At 28.5% G+C, this 21,606-nt stretch overlaps 6 protein-coding genes across 7 annotated transcripts; 5 read left to right on the top strand and 1 right to left on the bottom strand.

The window, feature by feature from the left end:
- The first annotated feature begins 196 nt into the window (after positions 1-196).
- Positions 197-1,509, top strand: LOC119689107 (protein cornichon). Of its 2 annotated transcripts, none has more exons than XM_038103850.1 (5): positions 197-270; positions 384-549; positions 605-717; positions 1,008-1,151; positions 1,215-1,509. In XM_038103850.1, the coding sequence occupies exons 2-5, from the start codon at positions 400-402 to the stop codon at positions 1,240-1,242; spliced, it is 435 nt and encodes a 144-aa protein (XP_037959778.1). In that variant the 5' UTR covers positions 197-270; positions 384-399; the 3' UTR covers positions 1,243-1,509. The 2 variants fall into 2 exon arrangements, with proteins under 2 accessions (XP_037959778.1, XP_037959777.1); XM_038103849.1 differs by having other exon boundaries at positions 235-323.
- A 3,231-nt stretch (positions 1,510-4,740) lies between these two features.
- On the bottom strand, positions 4,741-5,683 carry LOC119689051. Its single transcript, XM_038103793.1, has 2 exons — positions 5,209-5,683; positions 4,741-5,154 (listed from the first exon to the last, which is right to left on the bottom strand). Exons 1-2 carry the CDS (start codon positions 5,581-5,583, stop codon positions 4,990-4,992), a joined length of 540 nt encoding a protein of 179 aa, XP_037959721.1. The 5' UTR covers positions 5,584-5,683; the 3' UTR covers positions 4,741-4,989.
- A 1,416-nt stretch (positions 5,684-7,099) lies between these two features.
- Positions 7,100-10,972, top strand: LOC119687951 (phospholipase A-2-activating protein-like). Its single transcript, XM_038102514.1, has 8 exons — positions 7,100-7,619; positions 7,687-8,553; positions 8,604-8,790; positions 8,846-9,042; positions 9,100-9,236; positions 9,291-9,369; positions 9,942-10,081; positions 10,323-10,972. Exons 1-8 carry the CDS (start codon positions 7,462-7,464, stop codon positions 10,886-10,888), a joined length of 2,331 nt encoding a protein of 776 aa, XP_037958442.1. The 5' UTR covers positions 7,100-7,461; the 3' UTR covers positions 10,889-10,972.
- Positions 10,973-11,729: 757 nt separating this feature from the next.
- Positions 11,730-13,408, top strand: LOC119662749 (phospholipase A-2-activating protein-like). The gene is made up of 3 exons (XM_038072496.1): positions 11,730-12,337; positions 12,405-13,271; positions 13,321-13,408. The coding sequence occupies exons 2-3, from the start codon at positions 12,460-12,462 to the stop codon at positions 13,397-13,399; spliced, it is 891 nt and encodes a 296-aa protein (XP_037928424.1). The 5' UTR covers positions 11,730-12,337; positions 12,405-12,459; the 3' UTR covers positions 13,400-13,408.
- Positions 13,409-14,549: 1,141 nt separating this feature from the next.
- On the top strand, positions 14,550-16,657 carry LOC119661959 (protein farnesyltransferase/geranylgeranyltransferase type-1 subunit alpha). The gene is made up of 3 exons (XM_038071483.1): positions 14,550-14,854; positions 14,911-15,265; positions 16,127-16,657. Exons 1-3 carry the CDS (start codon positions 14,719-14,721, stop codon positions 16,614-16,616), a joined length of 981 nt encoding a protein of 326 aa, XP_037927411.1. The 5' UTR covers positions 14,550-14,718; the 3' UTR covers positions 16,617-16,657.
- Positions 16,658-19,667: 3,010 nt separating this feature from the next.
- LOC119688312 lies at positions 19,668-20,104 on the top strand. Its single transcript, XM_038102991.1, has 2 exons — positions 19,668-19,737; positions 19,806-20,104. The coding sequence occupies exons 1-2, from the start codon at positions 19,668-19,670 to the stop codon at positions 20,102-20,104; spliced, it is 369 nt and encodes a 122-aa protein (XP_037958919.1).
- The last annotated feature ends 1,502 nt before the right edge of the window (positions 20,105-21,606 follow it).

Raw genomic sequence — 21,606 nt, 5'->3', positions numbered from 1 at the left:
AACTGTCATATACTTTTGATACAATTACCCAAATTATAGTAATATATAATATTAGACAATTCAAAACTGTGTTAAGATTTTGCAAATATTATTTGCATTTAAATGTGACGATAAATAAAACAAGTTTATGTGGTATTTATGTATCAATAGTGCAATGAAGAATGTTGAAAAAAGTAGTAGGAAATATGTAGTAGACAAAAAATACATTCAGGTGCACACTCATTCATTCTGAAAAAAATATATAAAAAAAATTTATTTAGTGTAATTTAGGTAGGAACTTAACTCCATCTTTATTTCTGTACTTATGATTAAATATTAGTGGAGTAATTTATATTGATTAATGATGGTGCATATTAGTTTAATATAATTGCATAATTTTTTAGCATTATTAATCATAACATGGCATTCAACTTCACCGCCTTTACATATATCGTTGCGCTCATCGGCGATGCATTTCTGATATTTTTTGCGATTTTTCATGTGATTGCATTTGATGAGCTGAAAACAGACTACAGAAATCCAATTGATCAATGTAACAGCCTTAATCCGGTAAGCATTTTAAAAGTAAAATTTATCAAAATAAAAAATAATTCAATTATTGCAGCTGGTGCTACCGGAGTACATACTACATATATTTCTTAATATACTGTTTCTATTTTGTGGTGAATGGATATCACTGTGCATTAATATACCGCTTATAGCATATCACGTTTGGCGGTAAGAAATATTAATGAATTTAGTTTAGTTTAGTATCAATATCAATTGTCATTAAAATTAGTTATAGTCAGTTAGTTTAGTTTCAATATCAATATCAATATCAATTGTTCATTAAAATTAGTTATAGTTCATAATCATTTTTATTAATTAACTTTTCATATAATAAGGCAAAATAAATTTATAATATTGGGTAGCAATTGCAATAGATATATACTGCTTATTCTATGTAATTTCTGATAAGTTCTAAACATTTATCATATTGTAAAATATTAATTTTTATTGTTTAATAGCTACAAAAATCGTCCGGTTATGACAGGACCTGGTTTGTATGATCCAACAACGATATTATCAACAGATAATTTATCAAAAAATATGCGTGAAGGCTGGATTAAGTTGGCAATTTACTTGATATCATTTTTCTATTATATATATGGGTATGCTGTTTAAATATGTAATATAATTTATGTTAAATATTAAATATTAATATTATTTTTCAGCATGGTTTATTCACTCATTTCAACGTAAATTAACCCTATGTTAACCTAAAATGAAAACTAAAAACGAAACATTGAACAAGTCATTTTTGTATTAATATACATATATTTAAATATGGTCTTAATGGTAAGGTTTGTGTTACTTTTTATAGTTAAGATATATTTTCAATATCGAAAACCAACTACCTGCAAACATTAAAGCGAGCAAAGAAAAGCTTTAACACATTTATAATTATAAGTCATATAAAATGTTAAATTAATAAATTATTTAGTTGGATACGATGTTCGAATTAAAAATTGTTTGTTTAACCATTGAAAATATTTTGTAATACATATACGTATATATAAAGTTGTATATTTATTTAATTTAATAAATAATATAAAAAATAAAAATATAATTTTGTACATGTTTTAATCTTGTGTAATGTTGGTACTTTGGTTGGTATGAAGATTGTAAAGATAAGACGGCAACATTTTCTTATCTTTAGTGTTAACTCATATTAATCATAAATCATATCAAGAAACAAAAATGAAAAAATAAATCCAGTTTGAACATATTTCTTATGACTTATAAGTTGAATTAATTTTTAGGCACTATTTTAATACTATGTAAAATATAATTCACACTTTTCAAACTTTTTGTTATAAATTACTTAATGAAGGCAGATAAAAATAGTTTTAGCTATTAAAATGATAATTTTTCATATTAAAAATTTCACACTAATTTGAAATTTTATATTAAAAAAATGTTTTATATTAAAAAAATGAGTGTGGAGTAATTTAAGTTGTAGTTAAAAAACATCTATTCCACTTAGAAATTAATTAATTAATGTGATATACTTTATGGATTTATAAAATATGAAAGATGTTCGCGTTGTAGCCTGCATGGATATGTTATATATAAAATTGTTTAAACATGAAAGGAATTACAAGACGAATACTTGGTTTGGGAAGTGGACAGGTGTTGGTTGTGTGATAGGGGAGGGGATTAATTAGGAGTAAAAAAGGATTGGAGGATGGATGGGATTTAAATTGAAATCGTCGTGAATATATGTATGTGAAAGATTATATAAATTAATAACTTTATTAATGTCAAATATTATGTTTACACTTACTATGTAATAAAATCTAATAAACGCATTTTTATATGGTTTTGTATAAAAAACTGTACTTATTGCTGCACATTTGTTAAATTAATTGCAACGGTACTCTCTATGTACAGCTAAATATATTATAACCAAAACCTAGAAATATATTTCGGTAACGTTTACCTTTTCCAGATACATACATATATATTTTTGTATATATATTTTCAGATATATCTGTGAGTAACTTGCGGCATTGTAAACGTGTATATTATAAGTATATAATAACCAAAAAAATAAATATATGTATATTTATTTTTTTGATAATAACGTTAACCTTTTGTAAATTTATTTATTAATACTCATGAAACGTCCTACATATACAATTATGTATATATTAAAAATTTTAAATTACATAGAGCTGTTGTTTTGAAAATACTTATGATTATGATAATTTCAAATAGAGTACTAATTCAAAAAAATTGTTATATCACTTAGAAATGTTGACCAAGTTTTGGAATCATAGTTAATTTAATACTTGACTTGAATTTATAAAATCATAAACGATATGTGTCTTAATGCTAGTCAAATTTCTAAGTCGTTTTAAACCAAATTTCCTTTGATAACATTGTATTAAATAAAATGTTGACTATATTAATTAAGTAGAATATTTTTTAACCGAATATACACTTGACAAACAAATCAATGTACAAATATACGTAGTTTGGCTAACATGTTAAAGCTATAAGAACCAGAACGATCATAACGAATCGATAAGCGATTGGACTTCTTGCTAAACCAAATCAAATACACCAGATCGACAAAGCCAAATATACAACTTATCATTGCAGCAATAAATTTAAACACTTAAATATATCAAATGAATAGGTCAGTCAATCTTAAAGCTTGGCGTATAATAAACGACGACCTATGCAAAAAGGTTTTAAAGTTATAGTCTTCAAGAAATAGTAAATTTAGCATAGCGGGGAATATACATTGTGACCGAAAAGTTTCCGGAAATTTTAAATAAAACGCAAAATTCTTAATCTTCATCAATATTTATTTTATCTCCTTCAAAATATGCTCCATTAGAAGCGATACACAAATGCCAACGTTTCTTCCAATCATCAAAACATTTTTTATAGGCGCTTTCCGGTATGGCTTTGAGTTTCCTCTGCGAATTCTGTTTTACGTCTTCTATGGATTCAAAACGCGTTCCTCTGAGTGGTAATTTGAGTTTGGGAAACAGGAAAAAGTCACACGGTGCAAGATCAGGTGAATACGGGGGCTGTTCGATGGTATTTATTGAATGTTTGGCCTTAAAATCGTTGATAATGTTGGCTCGGTGCGAGGGAGCATTATCGTCATGAAAAATCCATGAATTATCCTTCCACAATTGAGGCCGTTTACGGCGGATATTTTCACGCAAACGTCTTAAAACAGTCAAATAATAGGCTTTATTGACTGTTTGTCCTTCAGGGACGAATTCATGATGCACCACACCACGAATATCGAAGAAAACAATCAGCATTGCCTTGATTTTCGAGCGACTTTGGCGTGGTTTTTTCGGTTTCGGCTCGTCTTTTCCTCTCCATTCCGATGATTGTTGGCTTGTTTGCATGTCGTACTCGTAGACCCATGTCTCGTCACCCGTTATGATGCGTTCCATGAAAGTTGGATCGGAATTGGCACGATCAAGCATGTCTAACGAGACCTGTCCACGATGGTGTTTTTGGAACAAATTGAGGTGAATCGGAAAAAGCCGAGCGTTGACACGTCGCATACACAAATTGTCCACCAAAATCAAACGAGCCATCTCACGACCGATGCCTAGCTCTCGTGCTATCTCTCTAACACTCACATGAGGATTTTTGAACACGATTTCCTTTGCCTTTTCAATGTTTTCGTCGGTGGTAGAGGTCGAAGGTCGTCCAGAACGCGGCATGTCTTCGACGGTCGTACGACAGTCCTGAAAGGCTTTGTACCACTCATAAACTTGAGTTTTCGATAAAACTGATTCCCCATAAGCCTTTTGTAGCATTCGCAACGATTCTGCACACGAAAATTCGTTCGAAACACAAAATTTGATGCAAACTCTTTGATCAATATTTTTTTCCATTGTTTTTTTCGCAACGCACTACTGAGGTGAACTGGTTTTCAACAGCTGCCGTAAACGAAACTGTCTGACAGATCGCGCTCATTTTTGGCATAGTAATTTAGGACAGTGCTGCCAAACTACATAAACTTAAAATATCGAAAAATATACAGCGCGCGAATTTTAAATGAGAATTTCCGAAAACTTTTCGGTCACAATGTATAGTAAATAACTCGGTTGCAATTAATTTTTACTCCACTTCTTTTTCTGTTAATATAATTTCTTTCTAATGATTCATACAATCAAATAATTTATGTATTAAACAATACTTTAAAACACAAACATATTTAATTCAATAATTTAAATATGTTTATTAAGCAATATATTAAATTTAAATAAACATTAGTTAGTATGGTTCATATATTATGTATTATGTGCTATATTTTATATATTTAACTTATTTTTCATATTGTTTTTTATTATAATTTTATATATTTAATATCGTCATTTCCGTCTTAAGCTCTTATAAAAAACGGCGACACTAACAAGGGAAATAATAATAATAATATTGTCATTATCTACGTAAAAAAGAAACACTTTAACTGAGCTTCTTTTGCATATCATTAGTATTAGCTGGTTCTTCTTTACGTTGCCTAATACGTTGTAATAAATCCTGTTTCCAACGTTCTTCTGGTATATTAGTCGCCCAGTCAGGTATTGTTATGTTTGATGGCAAGGTTATATTTGCCATGACATTTAATATCTGTAAATATATAAAAAATAAGTTAAATGCCAGTATTGTTTAATCCACTCTTACCTGTTCTGTTGTCTTATTGTCTAACTCTAATTGCAGTTCTTTTGGCCGTGGTTCACTCCATAGCTGGCGAGCAATTTGTATACTGGCGGCTTCAATATTTGGCAAATTAGGATCGTTAGACAATCGCTCTGTTTCGGCATCTAATGAATTCGTTTCCATATTACTGTCTTCAACACATTCATCATCATCATCATCATCCATAACACTGACATTTCTACCCATATTAGTGTCGTTGTCATCTAACAATTCATAGCCTTCGTAAGTGTTCATTTGGTCTTCATTATCACTATCTTCGTTTGGTATAGGCTGTTGATGCACAATATAGTCACTTATTTTCTCATCACCTATATCGTTAGGAAGTTCCGGAGCACCCATTTTAGATAAGTTTTTCAATTTATTTAATGTATATTGTAAATAACGCAAAAAAAATTATACGCTAAGTCCAGGGTTGCTATTGCGATTTAAATTAACCTTTAGTATTTAGTACGTTCAGAAGTTTGTGGGAAAAATAAATTTGCAACTGTAAAAGTTTCCGAAAACTAATTAAAAAAGTAAAAATGTTTAATTCTTGTTAATTAAGAAAAAATATTTTAAAACATATCTAATTTATAAAAAATATAAAATGTATAAAAAATATGATATGTTAAATTATATATAAGTAGTGAATATATTAAAATATATAACAGGAGCAGCTTTGAATACGCTTTGAATTCAGCTTCGATATTTATTTAACGATAATATGTTCTAAAAATACCTATGCTTTAACGTAACTTTATTTGCACTCTAAAAGCTTTTGTATTAAATTGTATAAACAAACTAGAATTAATAATCTAACATTTTTTTTTACAATCGAAAGCGATTGTTTTATGTAATAGTTTTATTTTTTACTTATTTTATTTAATTTGGATAATTGAATGAGTGAAAGATAGTACCAACTTTAAATCCTTGAGCACTTTAAATCATGAAATTTTGTTTAAGATAATACTTTAAAATTCTTCACAATTGTTATTTATTTTATGACTCATAAGAAGATATAAGTTCATTTATAAAATATTTTAATTCTGTCTATCCTCTTGGACGGTGCGAATATTTGCATACCATTTTTTTATATATGTATATTTAAGATTCAAATTATTATAAACAAAACAATTGAATTTTACTTAAAAGTCTAGTAGCAACACATTCACATTGCCGGTTTTACTCATTATAGCCACTAATGAGGATGATTTACCATACAAAGTGCTTTTATATAAATGAGCTCATTATCAATAAATCAGCTCATTTAAGGCGTAAATTGTCGAAGACAGGTACATTAAAAATAAATTTTCTACAGGGGAAATGATCACAATTTGAAATATGTGTTATATGTTTTATATGTTAACAAACAACAACTGAACTGTGAACAAAGACACTGAGGAAGTAAGTATTTAATAAAATCTTAGCTTTTATCAATTGAATATATAATTGATATATAAAATGTATATAAATAATTTAATATATCAATCATATATTTAACTTTTTTCTGTGTGATATAGTATTAAGTGAAGTTTATAAAAGCTTATAAAAATTCTATCAGCTGCGAAATGAACTCGTTATAATGTGAACGTTCATTTATTAATATAAATTAGTAAGTTCCTAATTGAGATAGTGTAAATATACTATAATATTGTTGCTTATATTTTTGAAAACTGCAGTGAGCTAAGAAAATTTACTAAATTATCTCCAAAAACATGTCTTTTTACAAACATTTTTATTTAAAAGACTTACAAAGACTTACGGCAATACATTATTTTAATTATAAAAGAAAATGTAAATTGCTTTTATTTCGGTTATGTTCTAAATTTTTTTTGAAAATTCCTTACCTTTTAAAAGTAAATAGCATTTGCGTTAGCATCATTGTAACGTAATCATAAAGTTTAAAGACAATTGTAAAACAATTGTTATATGTTATCATAACTTATTGGGAAAATATTTATTCAAAAATTCGATTAATTACCAAACGTACTATGAGAAAAAATACATTGCAAAATTAATACAGTTTTGAAAGCTTTTTTTGCGCTACAACCCAATTGCGAAACTTCAAACTCATCGTTTTTGACTCGGTTGCGACAGATGTAGACAAACTTATAAATTTTTCTTGTAGAAGAGCGGCAATTTTATAGTTTAAAAATATATTTTTAATTTAATTTTAAACAAAAAAGTAAATTATTTATACAAACCGCGTTATTGTTAGGACAAGTGAGGTTTTTAAAAATGGCTACAGCGTCATTAGATGACTACAAGTTAAGTTGCGAACTCCATGGACATAGTATGGATGTTCGTTCTGTTGCCGTTACAGAAGACAGACCAACCGGTCAAATTATAATATCAGGTTCCCGAGATAAAACAACTAAGTTATGGAAGCATGAAGAGTAGGTTTAAGTCTGATTATTGTTTGGTTATAATTTGATTTAATTATAATTAATGTACATATAATAGGCACGGTTACACTGAGATGGTCACTTTTCAAGATCATAAAAGTTATGTCAGTTGTGTGCATTACCTTAGGGAGGACAAGTGGATATGCACTGGTAGTAATGATGGCACAATTTGTATATATAAAGAAGATAGTTATGTTCCTATTATAACACTTAAGGGACATAAGGGAAATGTGTGTGCAATATCTAGTGGTGTTGAAGCCCAAAGTCTTATAACGGGCAGTTGGGATAATACAGCTAGAATATGGAAAATTGATCAACTGGGTGGAGTTACATTTATCGAGTTAATAGGACACAAGGCAGCAGTATGGGCAGTTATTGCCTTACCAAACATTAATCGTTTCTTAACTGGCTCTGCAGATAAAACCATATTAACTTGGAACAATAAAGGTGAAAAACTACGCATGCTTACTGGCCATACCGACTGCATTCGTGGACTTATTTCTTTGCCGAACCATTTCATTGTATCAGCCGGCAATGATTCTGTTATACGAGTATGGAACGAAGATGGTGACTGTGTTAAAGAGTTATTTGGTCACACAAATTATATATATTCGGTAGCACAAAATACAGCTATTGGAGGTAATATTGTTGTGTCATCAGGGGAAGATAGTAGTTTACGCATGTGGGATATTAAATCTGGCACTGAATTGGGTTCACCTATTCTGCATCCGGCCGAGTCGGTATGGTCAGTGGCTTGTTTGAGTAATGGCGATATTATAACTGGTTGCAGTGATGGTGTGGTACGAGTTTTCACTAAAGATCCTAAAAGATATGCCAGTGAAGATGTACTCAAAGCTTTTGATGCAGCAGTTAATATCAGAAAAGCAGAAATTAATGAAACAGTAGGTGGAGTTAAGAAATCTGAGTAAGCTAAAAGTTTAATTTTTTATATCATATTTTAATATGATGCTTTAGACTTCCAGGACCCGAAGCTTTATTGTCAAATGGTAAACAAGAGGGTGATAATTTAATGGTACGTCATCCTGATGGATCAGTCAAATGTTACAAGTGGGAGCTTGGTACTTGGAAACTAGTCGGCGATGTGATGGGTGCGTCTGGTGGAAGCCAGAATACATCTGGGAAAGTATTGCATGAAGGAAAGGTATGAGTCGCTATTAATAATCTTTAAAGTTTTTTGAATATGTTTATTTTGATAGGAGTATGACTTTGTTTTTTCTGTTGATATATCAGATACACAACCAGAAATAAAATTACCTTATAATCGTGGAGATGATCCATGGGTCTCTGCACAAAGTTTTATACATCGTCACAATTTACCACAAGCATATTTGGACCAAGTAGCAAACTTTATAATTACAAACTCAGGGAGTAACGCTACACAAAGTGGGTCAAGGTAATTAATGTTAAAACAGTTTGACTTTTTATAGAAATGTATAATTTTAATTTTTAGTGGGTTTCAAGATCCATTTACTGGTGGCTCACGTTACGTCCCAGGTTCAAGTAATGCTAACTTGCAATCCGGTGGAAATGTTGATCCCTTTACTGGCGCTTCTAGTTACTCGACTACAAATGCATCAAACAAAAACAGTAAATATTTTTAAATGTTTTATGTTGCGTAAGTCTAAGGGATATTCATTTTAGATGCTGAAAAACATTTTCCTATTAGTCAATATATTTCTCTAAATAAGTGCGAACCAAAAAAAGTACTACAAAAATTAAAGTAAGTAAAATGAATTATTAATAATAATACTGTATAATATTGTAGATATCAGTCAAAGTGTTGAGAAGATTCATCGTATTCAGAAATTTATTTTATATTATGCATTCAAAGTTCTTTCTAAGCACGTACATGTCGAATAATATCCAAATCCTCTTCCTAATTAATCCTGGAAGTAAAGGCAGACCAATTGGATTCTTATATACTACTACTGTACAATCATTGGAAGACGCCACAACTCTGAGTTTAGTGATTATATAGAACGTATAGCAGTTGCAGACGGTTCAATCCTTTCAATCCAATCCTTTTATCAATCCTTTTATAAGTTGAGTTGTAAGTAAATAGTTTGAAGAGCGGCTGGGTTAATGTTTTGTGTGGGTTATTACACTATGGAGCTTCTTTATTCATACTACGGTCATTACAAACTTTATGTTTAGTTTTATTAAGTTGCTTGTTCCCTTTGAAATATTTTTTTTAATGGTTTATAAAATAATTAGGTACACTTTTGCATGGATTGCTTTTAAGTTTAAAGAATTGTTAAAGTTATTTTTAACTAAACTTTTTAAATATTTCAGAGAATTTAATAGTAGTTTGCCAACAGAACATAAGGTGTCAGAAACAATTTTGGAGTCTGTTAATTTAATAGCGGAAAGTCCTAAGGAAACGGATCAGAACGTTATCGAAGCGCTAAACATATTGCTGCAATGGCCAACTGGTAAGACACATTTGCAAGTAAGAAATAAATAGTAAAATAGTAACATGTCATATATCTTTTGGATAAATAATTTGCCAACTTCACTACTTGTAAATAATTTAATAGTTCAATTGTTTTTAATATTATAATGGTATACTTTCTTCAGAAGTTACTGTTACAGTTTAGCTATAAACTGTATATATTATCAAATATTTATTTCTACTCAGACTGATTTATTGTTCACTATTTAAAACAATTTCAGATAAAATATTTCCTGTGCTAGATTTAACACGTTTGGCTGTGCAAGATGAAAGAATATTTGCAATTCTAAACGACTATGGTTTCCTGGATAAGATACTGCCATATCTAAAATCGTCTGCACCAAATCAATTAATGATCCTTCGGTGTTTGGCAAATATGATGTGTCATAAAAGTGGACGTCAGCAAATTGAACATCATTTATATACATTGCTATCGCGTATTAAAGAGATAAAGAGTGGAAGTTCAAATTTGCAAATTGCTATTTCTACCTTTTATTTAAATTTAACCGTAACACAAACGAATGGATTGGCCAAAAATGAGCAATGTCAATTTATTAACGAAGGGCTAATTGAGTTTTTTAAATGGGCTACAGACTTGGAGGCCTGTTATCGAGGTATACAAGCGATTGGAAATTTAATAACAACACCAATTGGTCAACAAATAGTAGCTGTTGTAATTTCAACCGATTTTCTCACTGATAAAATACGCGAGTTTGCCAATGCTCCCAAAACAGGAGAATATGCTAAAATACACTCAGCTGCGAGCGCACTTTTGGCTTCTTTCTAAGTGAACAACATATAAGAAAAAAATTTAAATAGTATATTCTTGAATTTTGTAATAATTTTATATAAACTTGTTAATAATACAAATTTATTTATCAGTGGATTTTTGTACTTTTTGTATTGTTTTTGAAACAAACATTTTGAATATTATAAGTCTATACAGAACATAAAAAATATTTTTCGTTGCAATAAATTTTATTTTCAAAATTTTTCTGGGATATTAAGTGCAAAGCCAGGTATTGTTATGCTTGTTGGCAAAGTTTTATTTGCCATTGTATTTAATATATGAAAATAAGAAAAACATAAGTAAAAAAAATAATTTAATTCAACAACCTGTTCTGTTGTTTTATTGCCTAAATCTGAGAACAGTTCTTTCGTTGTCGCGGTTTATTTTATAGCTGATGGCCGATCTGCATAGTTGCTCAAACAATATTTAGTTCATAAGGTTCGAAAGACAATCATTTTGTTTTGGAAATAAATTCCTTTTTCCCATATTAATATCATCTTACTATACCGCAATAGTAAGATGAAAGCGGCGTTGGCTCTGGAATGTAGAACTTGCTGCCTCCGAACTTCGATGATCACTTTTGTCCACAACTCCTGCGCTGCTGCAGATCATATATTAATTTGGTTATCACCCCGCAATTCATACTGTCTATTAGTGTTGATTTGCTATTGATTATAACTATTATCGTCTGGTATTGGTTGCTGATGCACAATAACGTCACCAATTTTCTTGTTATCTATATCACTAGAAAGTGCTAGAATATCCATCCCTGTAAATTTTTTTCAGTTTGTTTATTCTGTTATAAAAAAAAACAAAAAAATAATTTATCTGTCAAATGTAGGGTTGCTGTAGTGATAAAAATGTTCATACATTTTTTGAACGTAATATGAACCTGCCATCACGTAAATGAAATGATACTAGAGATAAAATAAACATGGCTAATTACAAAGTACAGTTTACATTATCGCTATTAACTTAAAGATGTGCAACAAATTATTTCGTACACAAAATGTTATGTTTATAAATAAGATTTAAAAATTGTGATTGTGAACAAATTATTATTTCGTATTGGCATTTATAATATGAATCGTTAAAAAAACGTTAAATTGAAAAGTATTAAATCTTATTAGAACAATTTGTATGGCTCATTGCTGCATTAATAACTTTTTTAGACAGCAACCCCATTTAATCAAAGAACACCGTTCTATTACATTCCAAAGATGATCTTTGCTTTTAGTTGCCAAGCGCGAAACACGGCACAACCATTTGAATTTCAAACAACACACGTCTGAGATGGAAACGCCTATTTCGTCACTAGACGACTACAAGTTAAGTTATGAAAAATGTGGAGTTGTGGATGCATTCTGCATTAAATTTATTGGAGAATATTATCACGATACAGTGTTAATATTAGGTTCGAGAGATAAAGTTTTGGAAGGTTCGTAGGTAAGTCATATTTCTCCTTATAGATGAATCACAATTTCACTTAATTTTTGCAATTTATGTGTAATAGGAATGTATGTCATAATTTACTCATTTTTCAAGAGCAAAAAAATAACATTAGTTGCATGCATTTTATAAAATATAACAATTGTATATGCACTGGTAATTGCGGGGGATACATATACATTTACAATGAAGATACTTATCTTCCTGTTTTAAAAATTAAAGGACTTAAGGGAAATGTATGTGCAATATCTAGTGGTGTTAAAACTCGAAGTTTTATAACGGGTTGTTCGGATAGTACAGCTCGAATTTGGAAAATAAATTATCATTATGCAGCTAAATTTATCGAGTTAAAAGGACACAACGCAGCGGTTTGGGCAGTAGCTGCCCTTCCGCATATTGGACGTTCCTTAACTGGTTCTGCAGATAAAACTATTATTATTTGGAATAAGAGAGGTGAGAACGAGCGCCTTATATTTGGACATACTGGCTGCATTCGTCAACTTATTTCTTTCGATAAAAAACTCTTTGTGTCAGGCGGTGACGATTCCGTTATACGAGTATGGAACGAAGATGGTGACTGTGTTAAAGAGTTATTTGGTCACAGAAATTCAATAAATTATATAGAACAACATTCAGTTTCAGGAAGTAATATTATTGTGTCATCCGGGGCAGATAGTAGTTTGCGCATGTGCGATATTAAATCTGGCACGGAATTGGGCTCACCTATTGTGCATCCGGCCGAGTCGGTATGGTCAGTGGCTTGTTTGAGTAATGGCGATATTATAACTGGTTGCAGTGATGGTGTGGTACGAGTTTTCACTAAAGATCCTAAAAACTATGCCAGTGAAGATGTACTCAAAGCTTTTGACGCTGCTGTTAGTATCAGAAAAGCAGAAATTAATGAAACAGTAGGTGGAGTTAAAAAACCTGAGTAAGCTAAAAGTTAATTTTATATATCATATTTTAATATGATGCTTTAGACTTCCAGGACCCGAAGCTTTATTGTCAAATGGTAAACAAGAGGGTGATAATTTAATGGTAAGATACTGCCATATTTAAAATCGTATGCACCAAATCAATTAATGATCCTTCGGTGTTTGGCAAATATGATGTGTCATGAAAGTGGACGTCAGCAAATTAAACATCATTTATATACATTGCTATCGCGTATTAAAGAGATTAAGAGTGGAAGTTCAAATTTGCAAATTGCTATTTCTACCTTTTATTTAAATTTAACCGTAACACAAACGAATGGATTGGCCAAAAATGAGCAATGTCAATTTATTAACGAAGGGCTAATTGAGTTTTTTAAATGGGCTACAGACTTGGAGGCCTGTTATCGAGGTATACAAGCGATTGGAAATTTAATAACAACACCAATCGGTCAGGAAATATTGACTGTTGTAATTTCAACTGATTTTCTCATTAATAAAATACGTCAGTTTGCGAATGCTCCCAAAACTGGAAAATATGCTAAAATAAAAGCGGCTGCAAACGCACTTTTGGCTTCTTTCTAAAGTAAACTAAGTATTAAAAAAGAAAAGAAAAATATTTTGATAAAGAAATTGTATACAAAAATGTGACAAAAATATAATTTAATTTAAATGTATATAATTTACATACAAACAAACAATATATACAAATGCTAAATTAAACTCCACGGCGGGCACACTTTTTGATTCTTTCTATATAAAAATTTATTAAAGAAAAAAAAATAAATAAAAAAAGATATAAAAAAAATAAAAAAAAAATTTAGCACAAAATATAAATTCTTTTAATGAAATTATTTTAATTATATATTAAATAAATATGTATATGAATATGTTATTTAGCATATTTATTGGACATAATTTATGACTAGCCATTTTACACTGTTTATATCTTGTGATATTCTGAAGGGTTCTTTCACGTCGAGCATTATTATCTATTAAGCCTCGTACGTCTGCTGTGTACTGGCACCTTCAAATATCAATGAAGCTGTCAAACATTCGTATTGTTTATTCGAGCACCATATATATGAAAATTGTAATTGTTATGTATTGTCTAAATTGTGCTGGGAATGTTCTAATGAGCAAAAAGAGTAATATGTAAAAATATTACGGTTTTTAATTTAATATAATATAATACTTTTTGAGTTTTTTCGTATTGTTTTTGACAAGTTATTGTTATTGTTGAAAAGTGCGTTATCTATTGAGCGTAGTTGCATGCTGATTCATTCAGTCAACAATTATTATCGCGGTTCATGTTGACATTTCCATGCTTTATAAATTCAGTTTTATCAGTCGCTAACATTAAGCAGCAATTGTTTATCTAGAAGAAGCTAGAAATTTTTCACTTTTGTTCAACAGCTTCTTTCATAATAAAAACAAATTAAAAACATGAGTGATAGTTCTGATGAAGATTTGGGATCTGACTGGATACCATATAGTTCGCGCAACGATTGGGCAGATGTAGTACCATTAGAACAGGATGATGGAGAGAATCCTATAGTCGCAATCGCGTACAGCTCAAAATGTAAGTTATATTAATTTTAAAAATATGAAAAGATTTAATATAAAATTTCCATTTAGTTCGTGAAGTATTTGACTATTTTCGCGCAATTCTCGCTAAACAAGAAAAGTCATTACGCGCATTAGATTTGACATCAGATGCATTAAGGCTTAATACGTCTAACTACACAGTCTGGCAGTATCGACGGGAAATATTAAATGAACTTAAATCAGATTTAAAAAAGGAACTAGATTATATATGTGAAGTTATACGTGAAAATGCTAAAAACTATCAAGTTTGGCATCATCGACGTGTTATTGTTGAAATGCTAAATGATGCGAGCCAAGAATTAGCAGTCACACAAATGGCATTAGAAGCTGATGCAAAAAACTATCATGCTTGGCAGCATCGTCAATGGGCCATACAAAAATATGAGTAAGTAGTTATAGTAAATCAAGAAATAAAAAGTTATTCTCTTTCATATTTATATATATAAAAAGATATCTTGTTAAATGTAGAAATTATTAACTATATATAAAATCAAAAACTCGGAAACGTAAAAAAAATCCATTGTTTCACAAAAAAAAAAAAATGTTTTTGTTGTTGTAGCCCACAAGAAACTGCCTATGTAGTTCCTTTTAGGAATGCTGAACGGCAGTTTGGCATCGAAATACCCGATGATTGGTTCCTCCGGTCGTTCTTGGAACCTTATTTTGCTTAAATTAGGATTTCAAATCTAATCTGTAAGGATTTATAAATAAAAATATAATATACAAATAAATATATAGGCCGTGTGCGAGTTCGAGTTAATTGATGGTAAATTGAGGGAAATAGTAAGTTATGTCGGTATGGCAGCGAACGTTGGTATTTACCACTTTACCACAATTTCGAGTAAGGTAAATTAGCTAATAATTAGGTAAATTAGGTATTGCCATTTTGAAAATTTTATAAGATGTTTAATAAATAAATATTAAAATTTTTAGTAAAAAATAAAAATAAGTGCAATAATAAATAAATAATTATTTATATAAGTGCAGTGCAAAAATTTTGAGGAAATTTCAGTTTACTTTAGCTCAATTTACCTCATACTCACACACGGCCATAATATACAAATAAAAATATAATAAAAAAAAATATATAATATACAAATAAATATATACGACACGGAAAAAATGTAATATACAAATAAATATATAAGATATGAAAAATATATAATATACAAATAAAAATTTAATAAAAAATATTATTTATTTAAATATATTAAAAATTTATATTTTTTCTAATTATATTTTCTAGTCTCTATGAAAACGAACTGAATTTTGTTGATCGCCTGATAGCAGATGATATACGTAATAATTCCGCTTGGAACCAACGTTTTTTCATATTAAAAAGTTATGGTTTTACAACTGATGTTATCCAACGTGAACTGCACTATACCATGAATCGAATTCGTGTAGTAAAGAACAATGAGAGTGCATGGAATTATTTAATAGGTGTGTTAAGGCAAAGTGATACTGGTGAACTGAATCATTTTCCAGAAGTTATAGAATTTAGTGAAGAACTCTACAATGCTGGCAACCGTTCACCGTTTTTGCTTTCTTTTTTAATTGATCTATATCAAGAGCAATGTTTACGTAATGAATGTGCCGAAGAAAGAGATGTTCTAGCGCGTAAAGTATATGGTCTGTGTGATGAATTAGCTAAAAAGCACGATCATATAAGGCGAAAGTATTGGGGATATATAGCAGATAAGCTTAAAGAAGAATTAAATGAAAAAAAGCAATAAGGAAACTATTGTTGTGCACAACTATAACCTATCAATTAAATTGTAAGCAAAGGTTTTAAAATTGTTATTGTATTAAATTTACTTATTTTTGAATTCCTTAATTTTTTCTATAGTGTAAAAATTCTATGATTTATTACCTCAAATTCCAAGACTTGCTATAAAATATATAAACATTTTTTAACAAATGTACACATAGCTTTTTTTTAACAGTTTTTCAAGAGATATTTAATGTATAACTCATAAATTTCATTTATGATTTTTAAATCAAATATTTAATTTGTATTAACTTTTTCGTACGTGATTTCACACGTAAATTGCATTCAACATAGTTTAAGGCTTTTAAGATATTTTTCTTTTACTTGTCTGTATCTCCAGCAAAGTAAACAAATTCTTCTGTGACTTACGACTTATTTTTGTTTTATTAGTTAAAAGATAAAAAATTTTAAATTGTTTATACTATGAAAATTACTTGTAGTTATTCAAACAAATCACCACTACATTTTTCAAAGATAAAAAGTATTAAAGCATACAATCATCATTATAACCTGAGTATATTTATAATATAAATGAACTTTTTTCTTTTATCTACAATATTTTAAATTTTTTTTATCCATATAAAAGCACAAATAATAATATTTGTGTTTAATGTTCTTACTTTCTATCTTGAATTCTAAGCAATCTATTTCTAAAAGATTTTGCCGGAACTAATACTATTTAAGTTATTTTATAATAAAAATTATTGTGTCATAGTATGTTGGAAAGCCATCTGAAATTTATCAGTTATTGTTTGCTTTTTTTGTAAATATTTTACTGGTTTTAATAAAATGTGGAGAAAAGCACAATTAACGATGTTTTACTGAAAAATATATAACGATATACCTGTTCTCTTTTGGTTTTGCGTGATTACCCTTTCTAAAAAAATGTTTATACTTAAATACAGAAATAAGTACTTTTAATAGTTAAAAGAGCATTTAAGCTTTAACTGTTAAGCTGAAGTTACAATGCTCTCAAATCTAGGTAAATGAAGTCATCTAAATAAATTCCAACCAATTGTGGATTTTTAATAATTTCAGTTATTCATCATGATCGATGAATCATTACTTAGCACAAATAACTTTAGATACTAAAAAGTATATGCGCTTTCGAGGTTATGAATATAGGTTAAAAATAGTTTAGTTTTTGAATTAAATTTAAAAGTCTGATTAACATTGATCGAAATTGTTGTAGGCAAGAATATGTAAAACAGACTTCATGAAAAGAGTTCCAAGACGAATACATGAGTTAGGATGTGGATTTAAATGAAACTTTGTCAGGATCAAACGATGTTATGTTATCATTGAGTGTTTTGATATTGCAAGGAACTGTAACATATCGTTTGTAACCAATTCGAAAATATAGTCAATTTCATAAAGAAAAGTTAGTGGACAATCACAAATTGCTTATTAAAAAAATTCTCCTTCTCTACTGAATTATATTAGATAATCATTTTCCTTAGCACAATTGTACTTACCTCATTGGTTTCAACGAGGATCAATCCAACTAAATTATGGTACGTCTTTTTACTAGAGAATACAAATTTTTTATTTCCGGCTATAACGTAAAAAGAATATAATCATGATAAAACAATTAAGAGTTTATAGTATTTATTACCCATTTCGGTATCCTTTACGTGGGTAGTTATATTGATATATGGGGCCAATTTGATAAGTCGATGATAACTGCACTAAATATGTCCTAAAATGATTTTTTTTTAATTCTGACTATAATTAAACACATAGAATTAGAATTATTTTTCCGATATGAGAACTTTCTTTGTTTGGGAGCTGTTTATCACGCACACGTTTTGATAGATTTGTGAAATTAGAATAAGAAGAAAGTCGTGGTTTTATTGAATAACACTTTTTGGAAAAAAGTCAATACATTATATTAAATTTAATTTTTAAACTTAATTTAAAATTATATTTAAGAATCTATTTTCCTAATTGAAACTATATTCTTGATATAAGCTATTTTTTTTAATAGAAAATATTTTTTTAATAGAAACTATTTTCATAATAATAGAAACTATTTTCTTAATAATAGTAACTATTTTCTTTACAATAAGTATTTTCCCTATAGAAACTATTTTCTTTATAGAAACTATTTTTTTAATAGAAAATAATTCTTTAATAGAAACTATTTTCTTGATAAAAGAAACTATTTTCTTGATATTTTTTTGATAAAAGAAACTATTTTCTTAATAGAAACTGTTTTTTTTAATAGAAACTATTTTCTTAATATAAATTATTTTATTTACAGAAACTATTTTTTTAATAGCAAATATTTTTTTTAATGAAAAAATATTTTTTTATAGAAACTATTTTGTTAATAGAAACTATTTTCTTTATAGAAACTATTTTTTTAATAATTGAAACTATTTTCTTTATAGAAACTATTTTATTTATAGAAACTATTTTCTTAATAGAAATTATTTTTTTAATAGCAAGTACTTTTCTTAATAGAAAATATTTTTTTTAAGAGAAAATATTTTTTTTAATAGAATCTATTTTCGTAATAGAAACTATTTTCTTAATAGAATTTATTTTCTTAATAAAAACTATTTTCTTAATATAAATTATTTTCTTAATAGAAACTATTTTCTTAATAGAAACTATTTTCGTAATAGAAATTATGTTCGTAATAGAAACTATTTTATTAATAGAATTTATTTTCTTAATAGAAACTATTTTTTTTAGTACAAACTATACTTTTAATATAAATGATTGTCTTAATAGAAACTATTTTCTAAGTAGAAATATAATTCTTTTATTTTTATTTATTATTTAATTCGATTTATTATAGTAAGTCGCAACATATATTCAAACTCATTTGTTTACATACATCACTAATGGAGCATAGCAATAGTTTCTATGATAAATATGAAAGCTTGAGTTTGTTTGCACCGTTGGTATAGTAAAAGTCATCGTTTTTGCATTAAAAAAGAGATAAGAATTGAAGAAATTTAACAAAATTTTTATTTATTATAAATAAATATTTCAAATAATTTCAAAAATGAGCTCTACATTGCTTACAACTGAAGTAAAGGATATGTACAAGGTTCCACCAAAAAGAATACCACTAAGTACGTACACATATCTGTGAAATTCATTTATATATTTATTAATTAATTGATTTAAATTAATTTAAAAGCCACTCGTTCCAAGTACATGCAGGACATGCTTTTTCAGGAATATTATGATGAGTATATAAAACAACTGCATTATCCACAAAAGACCATTGAATCTCTGAAAACTGAATATCTCGATAAGTATTATAAGGATGTTGCTGTGGAAAATGCGGAAATTGTAGAAAATCTTAGATCCCGTTTTCCGTTGTACCGTGGTAGAGCGATAACATTCTGGAATCAAAGTGGGGATGAAGCAAAACAATTTAACTTATATGCTACGATAACGAAATCGGTACATTTACAAAATGTGCAATTTGGTTAAATGAAACTTAACACAAAATAATAATAATAAATATTATTATTTTTCATTAAAAAGTTTTATTGTTTTGTTTATTTTAAAATCATTATTAATAGGTATTAAGCTTTACCACGTTATTGTTCTTGAATCTAAGTCTGTCTGTCCATTTCTTAGCATATTCATTTTAATAATTCTAGTGACAAAAATAAAGTTATCCAAAAATGGACACAGAGTCTTTCATTTATATTGAAGATTTAGTACTGCCAACTACTGTTATGGAAGAGATGTCTATTCGCTCGCAGAGAAGTCGAAGTAATCAGGCTTTCTAGGGAGTAGTGGATTCTTAACAATAGTTTATATGTTAGAAAACAAACACTTAAGTTTAACGCAAGTCTTTGTATTAACTATATCCAGTATCCGATATCAATATTGGATACATTCCATACTAAATATTATATCGGCAGAGATTCTCAAATCAGAATTGCTGGTTTACAAGTAGTTAATTATCTAATCAGAATGTAAATATTACAACAATGTTTGTATGTACTTTGTTAGTATTGATATGTTATTATTAGTATACATTCAAAGTTCTATTGAGAGAAATTTCTGCTCTAACAAAAAGAGATCTCTTTTAACCATCTCTAGTGTTTATTTTCATACATTATCATTATTTTAAAAGAACAGTTTTATTAACTGTACAGAATTTCTGGTCCAGTCCAAGCGCACTTAAGAGAACTATCACGTTATATACACACATTAGAGCCAAACGATATAACGTCAATTAATGACTTTATTACATATTAACATATACATATATATTAAATATTTTTTAACTTATATTAATCAATACAATATAAATATGTATATTAAATAATTAGAAATATTATATAGCAAATTAATCTATATGCTATAACCTCTTTATGCTATATGCTATAAATTCTTATAGTATATGATTTATACATAAATGACTTCGATCACTTTCAGTATATTTTTGTTTTAAAGTAAGAGTGAATCTGAAATCAATCGTTTTTATAATGAAACACTTATTCCAATCAGAAGTAAAATAAGTAATGAGAACAATATAATACCTAAATATTGTATCTATAATTATTTTGAAGAAATTCTTTGATCAATATTTATTTTATGTGCTCTAACAAAAAAGTTTGCATTACTATGGAGTAGATATATTGAATTCAGCCATCTTATCAGAAAGGACTGTAATCGTTTTTCAATGTTATGTAGTAATTTAATATTACTCGAATTAATTATTGGGAGTGGATCTAATGTATATTAGACCTACCTGCATAATTTTACTTATCTTGCTCAAAAGATGTACTCAAGCTTGAGAGCCAATTATCAGTTGGCCCGAAATTGCAAGAATCTTAGATCTAAACTAGGTAGTACGACAAAAGTAAAACCCTAGATATCTGCTTGTAAGTGATGCGACGAAAATGAAACATTTGAAGGATACCTTAACTCCTTTGATAGAAACCAAACTTATATTTGTAGTGCCTTATGGTAATAAA

Source organism: Teleopsis dalmanni, chromosome X (assembly GCF_002237135.1).
Source record: "Teleopsis dalmanni isolate 2A chromosome X, ASM223713v2, whole genome shotgun sequence".
Classification (NCBI taxonomy): Eukaryota; Metazoa; Arthropoda; class Insecta; order Diptera; family Diopsidae; genus Teleopsis; species Teleopsis dalmanni.
Note: the sequence above shows the minus strand (reverse complement) of the source record. Positions and strands in the feature narration are given on the sequence as shown.

Excerpts from the sequence above, each read along its gene's own strand:
- LOC119661959 (XM_038071483.1), top strand. The coding sequence starts at position 14,719 with ATGAGTGATAGTTCTGATGAAGATTTGGGATCTGACTGGATACCATAT. Across the intron at positions 14,855-14,910 it reads AATCGCGTACAGCTCAAAAT|TTCGTGAAGTATTTGACTAT; the intron begins GTAAGTTATATT and ends ATTTCCATTTAG. Across the intron at positions 15,266-16,126 it reads TGGGCCATACAAAAATATGA|TCTCTATGAAAACGAACTGA; the intron begins GTAAGTAGTTAT and ends TATATTTTCTAG.
- LOC119688312 (XM_038102991.1), top strand. The coding sequence starts at position 19,668 with ATGAGCTCTACATTGCTTACAACTGAAGTAAAGGATATGTACAAGGTT. Across the intron at positions 19,738-19,805 it reads ACCAAAAAGAATACCACTAA|CCACTCGTTCCAAGTACATG; the intron begins GTACGTACACAT and ends TTAATTTAAAAG.
- LOC119689107 (XM_038103850.1), top strand. The coding sequence starts at position 400 with ATGGCATTCAACTTCACCGCCTTTACATATATCGTTGCGCTCATCGGC. Across the intron at positions 550-604 it reads AATGTAACAGCCTTAATCCG|CTGGTGCTACCGGAGTACAT; the intron begins GTAAGCATTTTA and ends CAATTATTGCAG. Across the intron at positions 1,152-1,214 it reads TTTTTCTATTATATATATGG|CATGGTTTATTCACTCATTT; the intron begins GTATGCTGTTTA and ends ATTATTTTTCAG.
- LOC119687951 (XM_038102514.1), top strand. The coding sequence starts at position 7,462 with ATGGCTACAGCGTCATTAGATGACTACAAGTTAAGTTGCGAACTCCAT. Across the intron at positions 7,620-7,686 it reads AAGTTATGGAAGCATGAAGA|GCACGGTTACACTGAGATGG; the intron begins GTAGGTTTAAGT and ends TACATATAATAG. Across the intron at positions 9,370-9,941 it reads AAAGTACTACAAAAATTAAA|AGAATTTAATAGTAGTTTGC; the intron begins GTAAGTAAAATG and ends TAAATATTTCAG.
- LOC119689051 (XM_038103793.1), bottom strand. The coding sequence starts at position 5,583 with ATGGGTGCTCCGGAACTTCCTAACGATATAGGTGATGAGAAAATAAGT. Across the intron at positions 5,155-5,208 it reads ACAATAAGACAACAGAACAG|ATATTAAATGTCATGGCAAA; the intron begins GTAAGAGTGGAT and ends ATATATTTACAG.
- LOC119662749 (XM_038072496.1), top strand. The coding sequence starts at position 12,460 with ATGCATTTTATAAAATATAACAATTGTATATGCACTGGTAATTGCGGG. Across the intron at positions 13,272-13,320 it reads GGTGGAGTTAAAAAACCTGA|ACTTCCAGGACCCGAAGCTT; the intron begins GTAAGCTAAAAG and ends ATGATGCTTTAG.